Source organism: Pipra filicauda, unplaced genomic scaffold (genome assembly GCF_003945595.2).
Source record: "Pipra filicauda isolate LSUMZ 115617 unplaced genomic scaffold, ASM394559v2 scaffold534_size341627_pilon, whole genome shotgun sequence".
Classification (NCBI taxonomy): Eukaryota; Metazoa; Chordata; class Aves; order Passeriformes; family Pipridae; genus Pipra; species Pipra filicauda.
The window spans coordinates 189271-208598 of NW_024104681.1; the positions used below are offsets into that span (position 1 = coordinate 189271).

The 19328-nt window shown below is 46.3% G+C and overlaps 1 protein-coding gene across 1 annotated transcript in view; it reads right to left on the reverse strand.

The window, feature by feature from the left end:
- MMP24 (matrix metallopeptidase 24) overlaps positions 1–18684 on the reverse strand; it is a 46348-nt gene extending 27664 nt beyond the window's left edge. Inside the window, exons 1-4 of the mRNA XM_027719107.2 lie at positions 18595–18684; positions 16059–16207; positions 9888–10004; positions 7595–7899 (exon numbers count right to left, since the gene is read on the reverse strand). Coding sequence (XP_027574908.2) covers positions 7595–7899; positions 9888–10004; positions 16059–16207; positions 18595–18684 — 661 coding nt within the window. The remainder of the gene's footprint in view (positions 1–7594; positions 7900–9887; positions 10005–16058; positions 16208–18594) is intronic.
- Between the last annotated feature and the right edge of the window lie 644 nt (positions 18685–19328).

Genomic DNA, 19328 nt, shown 5'->3' on the forward strand with positions numbered 1-19328 from the left:
TTACCAAATTCTGGCAACATGCTGGGTGAAGGTACAGGGGTTAAGGGAAGCTGCATTTCCTCCCAGCAAGCAGGCACTGCACCTGGACAAGTCAGGTAAGGGGAGTGCAAGCAGATAATAGAGAATCAACCTGGAAAAGTGGATACCAACACTAATCTCAAAGAAAAAAAGAAAGCAACAGTTGGATACTTTGCATTCCTCTTAGCTCCCTCCCTCCACGTAAAACAACACAATTGTAATTAAACAAATCAAACAGGATAAAGAATGTTTGGCCACCAATGTTTCCAAAGTGACTGGAAACACCTGGAATTCTTTGATAACAAAGAACTATTTGACCGGGGAAAAAAAAACCAACCAACTAACTTACACATCCCCCTTAATATTAGGGAATCTGTTAGATATCCTAACATATGTTCCATGTTTATAGGATTAATCTAGTGAGTGCTCACAGAAACCTTGTACATTTGGGACTTAAAAAAAAAAAAATGTAACAAGCAGAGGGGGTTCAAAAGGATCAAACATCTGGCAAAAAATACTTTTTATGCACCTATAAGCATCACCAGTCCTCCCTCATGAAAGATCTCAATATTAACAGATTTCTGTTTTTAGAAGGGTGACAGAAGAAGAGAATTTTATGAGCTGAATACCTTGTTATGGCTCAGAGTTGCCACGAGAAGTAACTGCAGTTTGGTCCTAAGTTCTAGGAACTAAAATTCTGTCTGTTTGGCAACGCTAAAGAATTATGGAAAAACGTAGATTGAAAGGCATGGCTGGAAGCCACCAAGTTTACCTCTCTGCTTCAAGCAGGGCTAATCTCAAAACGACATCAGGTTGCTCAGGACACTCCAAAAGGATGGAGTGCCCACATCCTCTGCAGGTGCAGCCTCTGGGTTGTACCGCTGTGCTGGTGAAGAAGGTTTTACCTTATGCCCAGGTGGGGTTTTCCTTGTTGTGCCCTGTGCCCGTTGCCTTTTGTTCCCTTCTCTGTTCACCTCCAAGAAGAGTGTGGGCTCTGTCCTCTCCATAAGATCTCCTCATGTGGAAGACTGCTATAGACGCTTCCTCCCCATCCTCCTCCTCCTCACTAGGCTGAACAAGCCCACTGTCCCTGGTTTCCTCTTGCTCCGATCCTTTATCACCTCAGTGTTCCTGCACTGGACTCTTCCCAGTTTGCCGACACCCTTCATGCACTGGGGACCCCAAACACCACACTCCATTCTCAAAACATTACTTGTTTCAACTTGCACTGATGGCAAATGCGAAGAAGGCTTTGCAAAAAGATTCAGCTATGGAACAATAAAAGCTTTCTGGATTAAAACAGTGACAAAGAGCGAGGGGGGGAAGGCAAGGAGAATGGAAGGCAGAGGTTTGAAGAAATAAAACTCTGCCCAGAATGCAGACATACAATAGTTCTGCTGTGGTTTTATGATCAAGATGTGCATCCTCAAGCTAAAAGGACAGCAGCCCTTTTTCCTGCCCCAGCCACCCATCTCTACCTACTCTTTCATTTGGGCTCAAGAGGTGAGGCAGCTCTAAGGCAAACCAGACCAGGAGAAAGGCAGAAAAAGACAAACACCATTTGGCTACATACATTCCCTTATCTCGTTCACACTGAGGCCACTTCAACTCTCCCTTGGTTCAAAAGGGAAGAAACAGTAAGAGTTGGTGGGAAAACCATGACAGTGATGGGAGGAAGCACGTGCAAAATGCCCTGTGTGGAATTCAAACCAAGTGGAGACCTAAAGCATCTCCGTGGAGACCCAGAGCACGAGTCTGCAGTTCCAGCAGCTGAGAATGAAAAGCATGGTACTTGAATTCTGTTTCTTATTCGAGGTCAAATTATTTAGGGCTTTGAAAGACACTCATCCCTCCATGATCCAGGAATCTGAACAGGGAAAGCCATACACCTATTCCTTGGGACAGTCTGGAGAACAGCCTGTTCTAGCTAGATACGGTCCATAAAATATAAGGATATTGCTCAGTAACTGCATTTGTACAGAAGAAACCTTCCAAATTGTATCCTTAATGTCTTCTGAGGTATTCAAGATGGGTGAGGAGAGGCACATACTCAGAAGTGACAGTAAAGGCAACAAGTATCAGAAGCACAGGACATCCTCCCTAAGGCACCCAAGATGGACCAAAGGGACAAAGCCACAGGTCAGAGGTCTAATGGTACAGACCACAAGCACAGGAGCTGCTGTGGCAGAAAATCCGTAGGTGCCTGGGCAATTTTAAGAACTTTGTATTCATGGCAAGAACAAAAAGAGTACCAGGACATCCAGGTTCAAGCTCAAATTAATCTGGTGCATCAGATTTGTAAAAAAAAACAGCCCAAGCTGTTACAGGAGAGTGGCTCCCTCAAAGCTTGGCTAAATGCCTGCGCTTGTGCAACTGAACTCCACTGCAAATGTAAGGTGAGAGACAGGATCCCATCTTTAGGAACAGGGATACAAATGTCCCAAGAATCAAGAAAATTTGTGATATTAATAGTGCCAGGACAGAAAACAGTAGATAGATCTCCAGTGAAGACACTACTTTGAACACTAACCAGCAGATTAAACGTCAGCTGTAAGCTACACATGCCCCTCCTCCCAACAGGTACTACAGGCTGTCAGTAAACTCCAAAATTAGCCACCCTAATCAAAGTTTTCTCACTGAAATCCTTGCTGAACATTCCCATTAGTAAGCTCAGACAGTATTTGGCTGTTCTGAAAGCCTGCTCAGGTTCCTGAACATATGCCATGTCCAGATGGTGGATTCAGGAGCGCTTGCTTCTGTTGTTCAGGTAGATGTCCACTGGAACAATGCTAGTGAAGGAATCACAGAGAAAAAGCTTCCAGTTCCTCTCCTTGGTGACTGACAGAACCTTCCCAGAAGGTGGTTCAGGCCCTTTTCCTCCAGAACTTCTGCATGATTTAGCACTGAATGTGACCCATGAGGTCCCATCTCCCACACCGGTGCTGGCAGCGTCTTGTACACAGGGCACATTTTTTGGCTGCTTTCCTTCAGAAATCCTGAATAGGAAGCTTTCCAGAGAAGTTTCTGCAGGAACACACTGGGATCTATGGGGGACACATTTGTTTTTTGACTGTAAGATTTGTTCACTTGCTGCAAGCAAAGCTCAGCATTTCTTGCCAACATCTAGAAAACCATCACAGTGGTCATCCTACATTCACTGAGAGAACCTGGTACAGTGTGAAGCTGTGCAGTGGAAGAGAGGTACTGACTGCAAGGTGAGTCCTGTGATCTGCAAAATGATCACACGATGTGAGGCTGAGTTACACTACAATTGCTACAAAAATAACTTGTCAGCTGGGGGGTTATTCCAAGAAGAAGCTGCCCTTGGGCACACTCCCACCTACAATGCTACACAAGCAGACGATAAAGAGGGTATTAGGGACTCTGGGCATGCTGAAAGAAATAAAATCTGGTCATCTTCATATTTCAGTTCTTACCTTGCTTTGATATTAAAAAATTTCTTTAATATACCCATAGGGGGTTGCAAACACCACAGATTTAGTGGTATAGTGTTGACTACAGATGTAACAGCAATGGTTTTTTACTTTTAAAATACCATTAAGAAGATTTGCCTGGGATTATTACTGATACTATTTATAATATTAAACTGGAGATTAAAATTTACTTCCTGTAATTAACCTGGATTAAACTAATGTTCGAGTTGTCAGAGGTGTGTAAGAGCTGTCATGTGTAACGTGGATAGTTAAACTTTCTGTCATTCTGGATTCCTTTTCAGCTTGTTTTTGGAGACACATACATATCTAATTATTATTTTCATATAAAGGCTAGGAAATACTTGATTTGGCCAGTTAATGAATTTCATGCATCACCTCTATGCTTTAGCCAGGTTAGATGAGACACCGAGGTGCCAAGGGAGAGAGATCCCCTGTGTGATCTACTGTGTCTAAATGTAAAACCACCCTTCTCCTCTTTTTCAGTTGCATCTTGTTTGCCATATCACTTCTCTGATTTGCCTTTATCCCTTCAAATTCCGATTTCCTGCTTCAAGCTTCTAGCTGCTCCCATCGACACTATCATCTGAAAACAAATGACTTCTGTATCCCATGAGCCCAGTTAGTAAGGGCTGCTCCAGGAGTTCAACTTCCCACCTGGTTTTGCCCATCCTCATCATAAGATTATCTAAATTAATCTTCCACAGCTTGCTTATGAGAATGCCAGAGGAGGCAGCTCCAAGTGTTGGTGCATGTGTCCTTGTTACCATGGGCTCCAAAAGACAACCCACAGCATCAGAGCCAGTATAATTATAATAATAATTCTAAGGGACATGGTAATGGCCATGCTGTCCACAAGGGCAAAATCAGTATAATAATGACCATGCAAAATGATAATAAGTATATAAATCCCAACTAATGATCCACTAAGTGGGTTGATAAAATTGCCAGTGAACCCCAGTGGATTACCAGGAGGCATCTTTACAAGACAGAAGCTTTCAGGATACACCACATTCTCCACATATAAATCCCCTGGTTTGCTTGCACAGAAAGATCTGTTCAAATCATTCTTACTTTTCCTGACTGGATGAGATTTCATGTGAAATGTTTCACTTTTATCTATATAATTTGCACTGTCAGTGAAGACTCCAAAGCAGCTCTTCTGTGGAGTGACAGCTTCATCCAAACACGGATGGACAAACTCTGCAGGTGCCACAACACAGTGTAACAAATGCAGACCAACAAAAGCAAAGCTTCTGTTTGAAGTGGTTTGTAACAAAACTATATGGATAAAGAGATCAGCTAAATATTGTGAAGGACCTACAGCACCAGTTTCAGCATCCTGCTCTGCAAACAGGAGATTTTCCCTCACAATTGCGAGGCCAAGAGACCTACAAGGCAGGTTGCTCAAATTATCCTTTCAACTAATTCTTGTCAGGAATGGAACCTTTTAAACAGTGATATTTTGTGGGTTGGTGTAAAGATACTATTGTTACTTCAATCTTAAGATTTCTATAACCATTGAACAGATACTGAATGGCCAAAACAGTTCCTCTTTAGCATGTGAATAAATGAGATCTACTAGTGACCTATTGGTAGGGGTTTCTCATTCTTTCACCAAGAGACTTCTTCAGTTCCAGACAGATCAACCCCACTGCCCCAAAACACATATCACAAGGACAAGTAAGACCGTGTTTAAGGAAATACTTTCTATTAAACAGACAATATTGTCCCCACTAATACCTTATTTTCAATGAAAAAAAGCAGTGAACTGAGCAGGAAATCTCTGACCAAGAAGAAACTTTTTAAGCCCTGCTAACAGCATTTCAAATAAAAACATCAGAGGCGGGAAACCGAAGCTACCTACACTTCCAATGACAAGGAATAGTGCGACAGAAGGAAACTCCTCCCTAGAGAGGCCTGGGTCACCCAGTGAGGAGGCAGGACAGCTTCACATTTCCACACAAAGGCTAAGAATGCAGGCAATTTCCTCACCAATTCCTCACACAACACATCTATAATGCTCCAACTACAGCCTTGCCCCTGTCATCCTCAACACACCAAATTCCCCTCCTACAATCAGCACGTCCCCCAGGTGGAGGGGACAAATATGACCCATTCTCAAAATCTTTGCTGGTGACTGTCTAAGAGTCCCTGCAGTCTATACAGCACAGTTATCTGAAAACAAATACACAAATGACATCCTCTGGAACGGAAATCTCACACTCAAGAGTGCACACCAGCCCCCTCAAATACCAATTCATGCATTTTGAGGACACCACTCATGACAGTCACTCAGCACATCAGAGAAATAAATCATGTTTTTGAAAGAGCCACACGGATAAGAATAGCAAAAGAAATAGCTTTCATAAAAAGACAGACTCTCTACTCATTGTATGCATTGCTCTCAAACACCATCCTAAAAACTATACTCAAAAAACTCCTCAAAAAAGTGATCATGTAATCTAGTGATGTTAGCACATCCCACCCAGCCATTAAAAACTTCCCCAGGACCATCCCTCCCAGTCTTTAAGCCACCTCTCAACCTTGCTAAGTTTATCCCAGATGGAAGCCTTTTGTGCAGCAAATGAGAATAGAAAAAACAACTACAACTTGTCAAAACCTTCCCTTCCACCTTCCTGTAAGGACCTTCTCCCAGACACCAGCACTGCCAGGTCTCACACTTGGGCTTACCTGGGAAGTCATATCCAGCACAAGGGCCTCACCCCACACCCCATAGCTGACCTCAAATAACTACTAAACACAGACTGAACTGGCACAGACCACTGACACAGCACAAACACACCTTGCTGCTGCAAAAGCAGCTCTCACAAGGTCTCTGTCACTCCTGATCCCAGAGGGAAACCTATGAACTTCCCTTCAGCCCCAAACCCAGGAATAAAAATTCCTAACATTTCAGGACAGCAAGACTGCTTCTCTGTCACACTATAACCTCCCACGCTCTCCACACTCTCCCCCCTCCCCATCCCACAGGCTATAACTCTCTCTTTCTCAGCCTACATCTCATCTAGTCATTTAAACATGCCAGGAGACATTACTTCTCTCTAATTTCTGCTTTCCTACCAATTAGCATTCCCACACTGAACCTGACAGCTCCACTTCCTGTCAAAGATGATCTGAGGTATTTTCTCAATTTGCAATCCATTCTTAAAGCAAGCTGCCACTTCTAGGGCAGGCCTGAAGGTGTCTGTGTGCCTGAAAGCTTTTCTTCTTTTCAAACTACACTGTTTGGCCTAACGCAAGACATCACCTCTGCACATGTCCTTAGACATCATGGGCACAATAACACTACTATGTTTCTAAACAGTTTAAAAATCAAGTCAATATGTACAGTCCAAGTAAACTTCCAGTCCTTATCATATCCTTAAACATGACTTTGAATCCCTACAGGCTGAAAGACACGTTGTTCTCTCCAAATCGCCGTGACTGTGGAAATTGGAGAGAAATTTTATGAAGCCACTGTGAAATTCTGGTTTTGAACTTAAAACTTCCTACAAGTCATCACTATCCTCAATCAAAGGTTTGAAAATAGAACAGAAAGTGCTCATTGCCATTAGAGAGTAAGATAATGTTAGAAAGAAGCAGGAACTCTTCATGCTTAATGAGATAAAAACTGCTGTCCCAATCATCAGTCTTCCTTAACTAATCAGCCAGCCCCAACCTCTGACAGGAGAAGGAATCCCAGACGGAGAAAATAAGTATGGATCAAAACAACTTGACATTCGAATGTCTTCACTCCCAATTTTCTATTCACCATTGCGAATAACTCTGATTGCCCTTGGTAGGTATTCCGTGAGACACCATTTCAACACTCTTCTGTTCACCTTCTCCCTCCCAGAGCTGTTTTTGCAGCAACTAAGGCCCAAAAATCTTGAGAGATGTAAAAGCAGACACACTCCTCAAATTCAGACCCATGCACAGCCAAACTAATACAAACCAATGACGTTATTTTCCCATTTAAGATAGAAAACATGTTTTAGAAAACATCTGAACCACTGCACAGGAGGCAAAAGCTCCACTAAGCAAATACTTCCTAGTTGAAAGCTTGTCAGTGAGTCTGCATCCAACTTATCCTTGCTGTGAAAGATGACCTGCACTCTTACCATCGTGATTAGAATTTCCCAGGGTCCATGGCTCGTCTGAGTCGAAGTGAGTGTCTCCTCCAATCCCTGGTCCAGGAAAGTAAGCGTGAGCCAGGAATCCACCTTCACCATCAAACGGAGAGCTGTCTCCATGGAAACCAGAAGCAAAAAATATCATAATATCTGCCTCCTTTCTGTCATTTTTAATTTCATGGTAAGGAACCTCTTCAAAGGTAAGCGGTGTCACTCTCTGCCAAACATCAAAGGCCTGACGGATGGCTCTCCTTGTATCAATCTCACCAACCTTGGGGGTGTAGTTGTGTACGCTGTAAAACGAGAAAGAAGGGACATTTAAATTTGCAGAATACATCAGAGACTTATTACCAATATACAGCCACAGTTTCCCTTTCCAAAGGGTCTTTATTTTTTCCAGGCAGTACTTTGTGCACACAAAGTTTTGCTGTTACAAAGAAAGTTACCAACAAAACTACGGCCCTGATCTGAGGTCTACATTTATTAATAAAAATCTTCCTAATGCCTTGGTTGATTTTCTGTTACTTCCTAAAAACCTGACAACCTTTCCAATCTGGGTGTAGGCAGCTGAGTAACTTAGTTTAAAAATGTAAATTACTTCAGATTTTGTCTGAAGTTATCATGCATAAAAAAAGGAATCCAGTACATGAAAAAAACTGACCACTAAAATTCTTTTTGAGAAACAAACCTTTCAGTAAATTATGCTTACATGAGCTGCTTCATTCTCAGGACTACTCAAAATATTTTAGAGCTCACAGGAGTGATGGACCTGCCAGTTTTGAGCAGCTCAGTCCATGACAGGTGATGATACAGAGTTTGGGGAGGGTAAGGAGCATTTAAGTGCACATAAATTTCCCATAATTATAAACTTTAGTTTAAAAAACACTGTTCATGGGGGATTTTGTGTCTGTGCATGTAATAGACTAATGATCTATTAAATTTGGCTTGGGGAATATGAAATATCTGTGTCATGGAAACAATTTTCAGTCCTTGATGGAGTTGGCTCAATTTAATGCAATGATTGACAGATGAAAGACACTGTAACACATTCGGTGGTGAATCAAGACTCCTCTCACTTAAATGCACACTACGAATACTGAAATTGGAAAGCTAAACAACCACTGGTTTGATGGAGGCAGCAGTGGAGGCATCTGCCAATCTGCTTCCCGTGGTTATGCATATGTTTAAGGCATGTTTTATTTATATGATTCTATACAAGTTTTCCCTAAGGTCCAGAAAAGGTTAGAAGCAGGATCTGATTCTCACGCCTTCACAAACAGAGGGTGTCCCTTTACAATTTGAGTTAAAGGAATAATTATTGGTGGAACAAGTCCCTCCTCCCGGTCTCTGCAGTTCTTCACTCTTACTTGGAGAATCCTCCTCCTCCTCCTTTCTCAGAATTCTTGGCAGAAGCAACAGAGAGCACCAGTCCCTGATTCCTTCCATTTACACCATCATATCTCTTCCTACACATTCTGGCACCTTCCCCATGCTGGTCACTCACATTTCTATCTCTCCATCACAGACTTTCTTTCTGTCTTAGTCTTGCTCACCTATATCACAGAATATTCTGAGTTGGAAGGGACCCACAAGCATCATCACATCTTCTCCTTAATGACTACGTTCCTAATTTTCACTCCTTTGCAAACCCCTTTCCCCGTCCAAAAAATTTAAAAGGCTGTAATTTCAACTAGAAGGGGGGGGGGTAATTTTAATTTTAAGTGACATTCTTATTGTCAGAAACTTCCATTTGCATCATTCAGCAACTGCCTTTCAAAAGCTCACCCCAGCGTATCTCCTAGGCAGGCCTAAGCTTGGACAAAAGCAAGAGTTCTATTTCAGCAGCAGAAGTAAAACCCTGCAAAAATACATATTCAGTAAAAAGTTGCAAAACAGTAGAAGAAGGAAGCACCTCGACTTCAGACGATGTTCTTTCTGCTTTAATGGTTTGTTAGAGATCACACATTATCTAAAGGCTAGAGCTTTAGATTTCAAATGGAACAGAAAGGGGCTGACTAAGATTTTCCTGCCAAAATTACACAATTGGTGGCTGGGATTTAAGTGCCTTCACTGATTAGTTATTTTCTAATTGATAAGAGACTCTTCAGTTACCCCAGTGCCCTGACAGTATTCCCCTGCACCATGTTCTGAGAATGAATGCCTTAACCAGGCATCACAGGCAGGATCCTGTTTTAATTTAAAAGTACTTACAAAATTTGCATCCCAAACAAGTACAGACCATTTTTTCCCCACCAGAAAAGGGGCAGGGAGGGGGCTGTACCTGTAGGTTATATGCTTCTGTCTCCACTTCTGGCCGGTGAGTGCATAGCGCTTTTTCCTCCGGCTGTGGCGTAGGTGGGGATGGTCTGGAACTCCACATCGAGGCTTCTTCATCCACCTGGAAGGGAAGGGAAAAATGGCAAGCTAGCAAAGAATCCAGAAAACAGATTCCGAAGAACTCAGGGGGTGACTGGAAGACCTCTGAGGGTTGGCCAATGCAGACCCCAAGAAGGGCTCAGTCCTCCCTCTCTCAGGTTTACCCTCTTTGCACAGAGCTGTGCACCCCATCTCTGCTGGCAATCCACACCTCAGCAAACCAAAAAGACTTCATTTTTCCTTTTGGAATCACAGATACCAGATCATGCAAACTCTATGCTTGACAAGAGCTTAATGATGAGAATGCCACAAGAGACAAAATCACAGGTGTGTGTGCACTGGAGTCAAACTCACCCACCACCTACTTGATCCACTCTCCATTTGTTGAAGTGCTCCCATGCCAGGGAAAATAAATCCAGTTCCTAACTCACTAGATAAAACTGAGCAAGTGCAAACACGACCCTCACAGACAGTGACTGAGGCTCTAACGACCAGAACAGATCACTCCAGTGTCTGGGTCACACACACCAAATTCCATGAGGTCCTTACCATAACCCCTGACCCCTGATGTCACTCATGACATAGGAAACTCTTGCCTCCATGGCCAGGTGAGCTGGAAGAGCAAAGGATGTTGTCCCTTGCACAGGGATCCAGGCACTATGATCAGAGAAGTCCAGTCTCCTTCTCTAACTCCTTTATCTCCAGCCTTGACAGATCTTTTGCTTATTTCTTGCACCAGCTTCGGGGTGGTCAAACATGGGCACGGGTTGCCCAGAGAAGTGGCAGAGTCTCCATCCTTGGAGATATTCAAAACCCAACTGGACACGGTCCTGGGCAACCTGTTCTAGCTGTCCCTGTTTGAGCAAGGGCTTGGAGTAGATGGTCTCAAGAAGTTCTTTCCAACATAAATGATTCTCAGACAAGGAGAAACAGACTGTTCCTCAAAATAGTGACCCACTTGCTGGTGTGGGCACACTCCAGAGAAGTCAGAAGTGGCTCACAGAGGAACAGATCTGCCCATCACTGCATGTGGCTGCTGGGGAAAAAGGAGACAAGGACAGAAAGAGAGGAACAACAGGTACTGGTCTCCAAAGGTCCCCAGCCACATGCTTCAGGATTTCACAGTACAGCCCAGGACAGCAGAGCAGATCCCAGGAATAACAGGGCCACAGCCTCCCAGGCAGACTGGCACTGCCCTCGGCCACTGGAACTCTTCAGGCATTTGATCCACTTACTCTGATGGCAAAGACAAGTGTCCCCTGTGACACAAAGCCCTTAAGAACACACTGCAGGATGTGCCACTGCCTCGTCACCCATGAGAACATCATAGCCAACTCTGGCCCATTTCTCAAACAAGACACCACATTCTCTCCCTCCTCCCCAGTAAGGCCACACTCCTGGCCACCTGGGGGACAACTTTTGGCCTCCAAATGCAGACATTCCTCCATCAACTACAGCCAGCACACGGCAAGTAGTCCACGTGTGCCCTCATGCTTGTGCCCAAACAAAGTACAGTTTATCCATTAAAAAATATTAGCCCCACACCTTCAGGAAGGGAGCATTTCCCATCACCAGTAGAAGGTTTACAAGACTTCTTTCCAGGACACCCTTTAAATTAAAGCCAAGCAGACAGACACTCGTACAGTCCCACCAGAACATTCTTCCACAGCACACACACACAGAGCCCAGCCCAGGCAGTCACACAGCTGCCCTTTCCTGATTCCACTTCCTATATGTAACAACTCTGGGGGCTTACAAATTTCAGTGCAGTCATCTGTCATCTTCTCCCCACCAAAAACAGAGCAAATGAGAGTTGTTATACATATTGCACTGTACCTGACAAGAACCCAAGCTGTGCATATAAAGCTGGCACAGATCTTCCCCACTTACATCACCTTACATTTATCAGCACTGTACGTCTTTCAGAAATCCCAGCAACCTGTAGAAATCAGATCTGTCTTGCCCACACAACTGCTGCTACCTTCAAAGAAAAGCATTACATCTAAGATTTGCTTTTAGAAAAGCCATATCAATTCAACCTCAACACGCTGTATTTTTCCAAGTGCCCTTTATTTGTGTTGTTTTGCATTGTTTCAAGCACTTTGCTGGAGAGATCTCAGGCTTACCTGTCACCTGTATTCTCCTAGATATTTCCTGAATTTTGTTGGGTTTTTTTAAAACTCCAGTCATATGATATGGCACCATGTTTTTAGCATAACTTTACACAAGCTATAGTGTGAACTCAGTTTTCACCTCTTGAGCTTCATGAGAACTCCAGTACTCTGAACATCAGGCATCAGCAGGCCCTGACTACAGTCAGAAAATTACCTTCTGTTTTATCTTCACTGGTATCATCTAGAAGACAAAAAATTAACAGAGGAGAGCTACCAAACCAACACGGATGTGTAGAGAAATCACAAGGGCAGTGCTGGCTATGCTGACACACCAGCAGTACCTCACACCTCAGCATCTGGAGGATCATCGTCTGCCCCTTCCCAACACCTGAAAGAAAGTTAATTCTTTCCATAACAGCAAATTCCCTGCCCCTGTGCCAGCTCCAGGTACAGGCACAGGGCACAGGGCTGTTCTAGAGGAAGCTGCAGCAACACCACCCAGGGCTTTAAAGGCCTCTTGAGCCAAAGCTTCCAAAGCAGAGCTGCTGAAAGACTCATGATGCCCATGGCTGCCTAACTCCTCTTTCAACCCCGTTTTACTTAGGCCTCTCTGAACCCCCATATTCTACCACAGTTTGTTCCAGAGCTCAGACACAGCCTTGATGAAACCAAGTAACAAAGCCCAGGTAACCTGGTCAGAGCTCAGCAGTACGCAAGCTGTCAACTGCCTGAGCTAACGTCAAGCTGAGAATGTTTATCTGGATCGGTTCCCTGACTCAGCTTACTTCCCAAACATATGGGCCCTGCTCTAATCACATGGGCCAGGGTACAAATGCAGCCATCTCTGCTCTTCTCAGCAGGGCAGGCCTATGACAAAATAATCACAAAGCTGAAGCTTGCTGCTGTTGATCATCTGTAGCTGAGCTTTATGACAGTCATTCTCTACTGAGCAGTTTGGAGAACCCTTTCTGTGTTCCAGGGGAAATCATCACATCACAAACAACAACAAAAGGCAATTACTTGAAGCAAGATTCAGATACTTATGGCTGCTTCCCCCTCCTTGTTTTTTGAAATGGGAACACCAGTAACACTGGATCATCAAAATTTATACTTGGCACTGTTTAGGCATAGACTACCGCGTTCCTCCAGCTGCTTGGCATCAGAAAACAGGCAATTTCCAAAAGCACTGACATCCAGTTCTTGTCCTGATACAGCTGCTTGCCCCAGTTCAGGCTCCAAGCCCTCCACAAGACTCTCCCAAACAGAGGAAGCTGTCACTCTCAATCACCTGCTCTTCAGCTGGTGGAAGTGCCATCCTTAAACAGCTGTGGTGCACCTCGAGGTGAGGGACCTACACAACAGGCTCAGGACAAAGCACAAGACACTCCCAACACACGTAACACTATTCCTTGGTTCTCTTCAGAGCCATGGGATTGATCATGACAAACACAGTAGACACCACTTTTGTTTGGCACTATGTGCCTTCTCTCCACATGTTCCCAGGACTTTATCCCCGCCCAGCTGCTCTGTAAAACTACAGTTCACCTCACCAGCTGCAGGCAGACACAATGTTTGCTGAGGGTCTGAGGAGGCTGGTTTATGAATTCTCTCCTGCTTTCCTTACAGGAAGCTACATATCATCGACATGCTACCTCAAGATAGATCCTCTGCTGAATGGACCCTGACTCAACCTTCCTTTTGGGTACTAAAAAGCATCACCAGTGGTGGTGTTCCTTCCCATCTCCCACAGGCAGCACCTGCAAGGTGGCTTTCACACACCTGGGCATCAATCTTGGAGGAAAAAACAAGCTCAGGATTTGGGGACATGTGGAGATGAAAAACTTTAGATTTCTATAGTTAGTGTAAACAGAATATGCAGAATTTGTTGCCTAACAAAGAAACCACAGAAAATAATAACTCTGCACTCTGATTCTTAAAGTCACTTTAAAGGGACAGAACTTATGACACTGATGGAAGTGACAGAAAAATTCACAGCTGCAATCTTAAAACTCATAACCCAGACTGAAATAACAGCTTAGCAAATGCCTGAGTAATTCCGAGCCCCGGGGGCAGCCTGTCTTGTCAGCTCTTTTCTTTCTGCCCAGCTTCCACAACCAGGTCTGAGGAAGTGACAGCCCAACACAGCCCAGCCAGATGCCCCCCCCAGTTCAAAATACAGGCTAGCAGCAATCAGGACCTCTTTTTCTGTTCATGCAGTTTCTAGGCAGGTACTGCTGCTCCACCTGCCATGCAACAGATGGACCAACTGACTCAGGGCAGATGGAGGCAGAGTAACCCAACATGCCTGCAAAGCACACCAGGGTTTGGCTGCAGCTGAGGTCTCAATCCTTTGGAGACTCAAGTTTCAGAAGAGAGAACCATCTGGGTTTTTCACCCATCAGCCTTTGGGTGTTCATGCATCACTCAACCCCTGCCCATACATAGAACCTCTAAAATGTGGGCAACACCTTCCTTTCCTCCAGAAAAACTTTCATTAACTAAAGCAGGGACTCTCATGTGCAATTTTCTCCCTTCCCTCATTACCCACAAGGAAGCAGAAGCAGCTCCCAACCTTTCCAAACTAGAACCCCCAATGTTATAGCCCCTTCTTCCCCCATCCCCTTCCAACTCATGAGCATCCCAGCTGCAAACTTCTACACACACAAGGCACACACAGAGCCTTGCTCAATGGCTTCAGCATTCACCTACAAACTTATTAATGGCAAAGAGATCTCAGATGGAAAATCCCCACCTTTAAAAAGCATTTCATTTCCATCTCATTTGAAGAGCAAACAGGATTTTCTCTATCCCTCAATGGAGAACAAGGGGCTTTTCCTGTGAGCTAAAAGAAGAAATGTTATGTTCACTGGAGAGGCACTCCCAGCCCAGGATGAACTCCTCCTGCTCAATCCACTAATTTCTTCCGTTTCTCCCTCTTCTTGCAGCTTGGAAGGCTTACAACCAAACCCCTTTGTACTTCACACCAGTTGGTTACTTTGTGCCCCCTTCTTTTGCGCCACCACGTCCCTTTTGCCAGCACAGTGCCCTAACAGGAGAGATGAAGAACCAGGTAGAGCCTGCTCTAAAAGGGTCTGCTAATGTAATAAGGTCAAGGGGACAGTAGCAGGGCCTAAGCAAGTTCCATTATTTGGGCTTTCTCCTTTCGCTCAGCATTGGATGCTTTTTTCCCCAGAAAGCAGCAGTAAGACCTTCTCTGCAATCTGCTTTAGTCAACAGATGCTGCCCTAATCCAGACCAACAGCAGACAGATCCAGGCACTACAGACAAGGCAATCAGACAATGAGCCACTTCCACACCACCCTTTGCAGCACAGACTGAAGAGCAGACTACAGAACACAGTCCCTGCAGCCTGGGTGATTTACACTCACACTTCTGAGCTATCAAAACACCACCAACATACAGCTGTATGGTCAACATACAGCAGAGAACACCGAAAGTCCAACAAATGGCAACTGTGGACAGCTAAGTAGCTCTGACCATCATCATCAGACTACAACAGCTCACTTCAACTCAGACTATGGATCTCCATAAACAGCATCTGTGGACATACACAAATCCAATTAATTAAGAAACACATTAGAAGCCATTTCTGGAGCCAGAATTTTAACCTAAATCCAGACAGAGACGGAAATAAATGAAACCCTTGATGTTCTCCACTTTGAGAAGCTCACAGGATTCATGCTTTGCTTGTGCACCAGCGGATCTGTGTTCAAAGAACAACATTAATTAGAGCTTCTCCTCACACTCACAAACAGTACTGTTGGCAAAAAGTGGAATTGCCCACATTTTTTTGTTAGAGACACCTTTTCACAATCAAGACTTCTCTGGCTCAGTCAGTCAAATCTGTCCCTCTGGAGGACTTCTTGCTCCTGGAATAATCATGCAGGTAATATGACTGCATTAAGAAAGGGAAAGACAAAAGTAGCCACTGTTAATCTTACTCAATCGTTGTCTCGTCCAAAACTCCTGTCACTGGGATTCCATAAAACTGTTGCATAGTGGCAACTGCAGACTGCACAGCTTTTCCCGACTGCAAGGCAGACATTTGGCTGTCAGATGGAAGTAAGTAGCCATACGTTTTTAACCAACCCTAAAAAAGAAAGAAACAGATGGTAAGATGCCACAGTAAGTTTTCAACTTAACAGTTCAGAACATTTCCTCAAAAGAAAAAAAAGTGACAAACTAGCAAAAAAAATTCAGCCATCTCTCTTTTTTTGGTTAGGTCTGGTAATATCATCTGATCCCTACGAAGGGCTGAAGATCCAGTTTAATATCACCTGTCCTGGTAGGGCAAGGCAGACCTGCCAGTTAAAAATGGTCATCATCCCTATTGAGTAACTGGGGCAGACTTAAGACTTTGGAGCACCAGAAATGCCCAAGAAGTTCTGTTCTGATTCCAGGGACTTCCTGTGCACCCTGACCCCTTGCCAGCTTGAGATTTCTCAGTCCCCACAGAAGCAAGATCCCAAGAACTCACTGCCCACGACCCCTCCTATCTGTGGACCATCATTCCAAGAAAACAGTTTAACAGCCTGGGCAATCCCTGGAAACAAAAGTTCAACTTGCAATGAGCACAGGAATTATTCTTAAGAAAACCCCAACAAACAACAACAACAAAAACCTCCAAAACCAAAATAAAACAACAGCAAAAAAAAACCCACACAGAGAAAACTCAACAACAAAAAAAAGACACAAAGTTTGCAGAGATTCTGGTTTGATGGGTGTTTCCTCTACCAACAGGTGATACCAGCAAACTGTCAGAACAGGAAAACAGCCACCTCTCCTCAAGGAGTTTTGTCCCTTTTCCCTGCCTCCCCCCTAAAACGCAGCCTTAGATAAAACCCTGTGTCAAACTTGTCAAAATGCTAAGCACAGCATTTTCAAAAACATGCTTCAGGATTTTTCTTCCCTCCCCTTTCTTCCCCTCCCTCACTTGGATGGTAGCAGAAAACAGAATATTAGTTCACCATTAGGTGCAAATGCCAATCAAACTCAAACAAAAACTTGTTCTCAGAAACTTTTCACCATAACTTTTCAAGCATCCCCACAGTGCTTTTGTCTTCTAGCCAATACCCCAGCCCTTCAATTCAATACTTGGACCGGGATTATTATGAGACCAACATACATCCCCTAAGCTTTTTCCAGCCACGAGGACAATCCATCTGACCCACAGGACAGTCCTCACCGCACGAGTGCTGATGAATCACCTGCATGCACTGCTCTCCCACTGGCAGCCTGATCACTCAGAGCAGGGGTGAGAGGAGAGCCTTGTCTTCCCTCAATGTAACACAGCAGTGGGAAGGGGGCTCAGGTCAGGAAGAGCACAAGTGGGAGAACAAAACGGCCTTGCTTCCAAAGCAGGAGAAAATCACAGAATGGGTTGGCAGGGACCTTAAAACCCATCCAGTGCCACCCCCTGCCATGGGCAGGGACACCTTCCACTAGCCCAGGCTAGTGGAAGCCCCATCCAACCTGGCCTTGGACACTTCCAGGGATCCAGGGGCAGCCACAGCTTCTCTGGGCAACCTGTGCCAGGGCCTCACCACCCTTACAGGGAAGAATTTCTTCCTAATATCCAATCTAAACCTATTCTCTTTTCAGCTTAAAGCCATTCTCCCTTGTCCTGTATCTCCACCCCTTATCCCAAGTCCCTCTCCAGCTCTCCTGGAGCCCGTTTAGGCACTGGAAGGGGCTCTCGGGTCTCCCTGGAGCCTTCTCTTCTCCAGGTGAGCACCCCCTGCTCTCCCAGCACCCCCAGCTCTCTGTCTCCAGAGCAGAGGAGCTCCAGCCCTTGGAGCATCTCCGTGGCCTCCTCTGGACTCGCTCCAGCAGGTGCCCACCTTTCTCGTGCTGGGGCCCCAGAGCTGGGTGCTGTGTCCAGGTGGGGAAGGGAAGCGGAGTCACAGCCCCTGGGCTGGGCATGGCAAAGTTCACCGAGCAAATGGACACACAGCGCTATTCAACACGGACACTGCCAAGGGCTCGAGACAAAGCCAAGGGGCAAAACTGCTCCTAGACCGGACATTTGCTACCTCGGCCTCGGCCTCTGACAAACACAACGCGCCGCAACACTTCGGTCTGACCAAAATTAGCTGCCCTTGGGCAGCGAGGGCAGAGCCCAGCGACCGAAACAGCTGCGCGGGGGCTCCCCTGTGACATCGCCTTCCCTGCCCGCCGCACTCGGAGGCGGCAGCGGGAACGGGGCACCCACCCCACGGCTCAGACACCTCGGGAAGCTCCCGGCGGACACCGAGGCTCAGGCTCACCCAGGAGGGGCACGGCTACTTGTCCGGCCGCTCCCCGACCCGCCGAGCGCGGCCGGAGGAGCCGCGCCCGCACCCCCGAGCGCAGCCCGGCCCGGCGGGAGATGCTGGAAGGCTCCCGGCGGGCACCAGCGCCCGGGCACGGAGCCGCTGCCCGCCCGGTTTCCCTGCGTACCCCCGGGGCACCCCCGCCCGGCCCCGCTCCCGCACGTACCCGGCCGGTGCTGGTGTCGGCGGCGGCGCGGAGCAGCGCGCACAGCAGCGGGAGCAGCGAGCCCAGCGCCCGCCGCGCCCAGCGCGCCATGGCCCCGCGGCGGCCCCACAGCCACCCCGGCGGGGCCCGGGGCGACCCCGGCGGGGCTGGAACCCGGGGCGGCACCGGCGGCGCTCGGCCGGGCTCGGCAGCGCTCCGGCCCCCGGCGCCGCGGCTGCGGCTGCGCGGCTGCCCGGAAGGGGAAGGGAAGGCGGGCGGTGGGATCTGCCGCTTCCTTCCCCGGACCGGGGTTGCCCCGCGGTCGCCGTGCCCGGCCGGCTTGTGAGAAAACGGGGAAGACATAAAAATTTTCTTAAGGAAAGCTGTTCTTTGGTGTTTGATCTTCGTGAGCGGAGAGGAAGGAATGCCGGCTGCTGGGCGCCTGCAGCAGGGCTCTGGAGGGGCACTGAGCCCTGCGACACGGGGAATGAGGGACATGTGCAGGAATTTATTGGCTCCAACCTCTGGAAGGCCTTTCCGTCTGAACTGCTGTGGATCAGAGGCAGTGGGCGGCAGATCAAGCTAAGCCTCGATCTCCCCCACTCTCTCTCTCCAGACCTGTTTCCCAGGATATTTCCAGCCCTTCAGGTCGGCAGGACTCGCCCCCACCCCTGCACAGCCAGCCCCCCTCTTTCCGAGGCTCCAGGAGTCCTTCCCTCCTGCCTGGCCAAACCAGAGTTCCCTCCTGTTCCCTG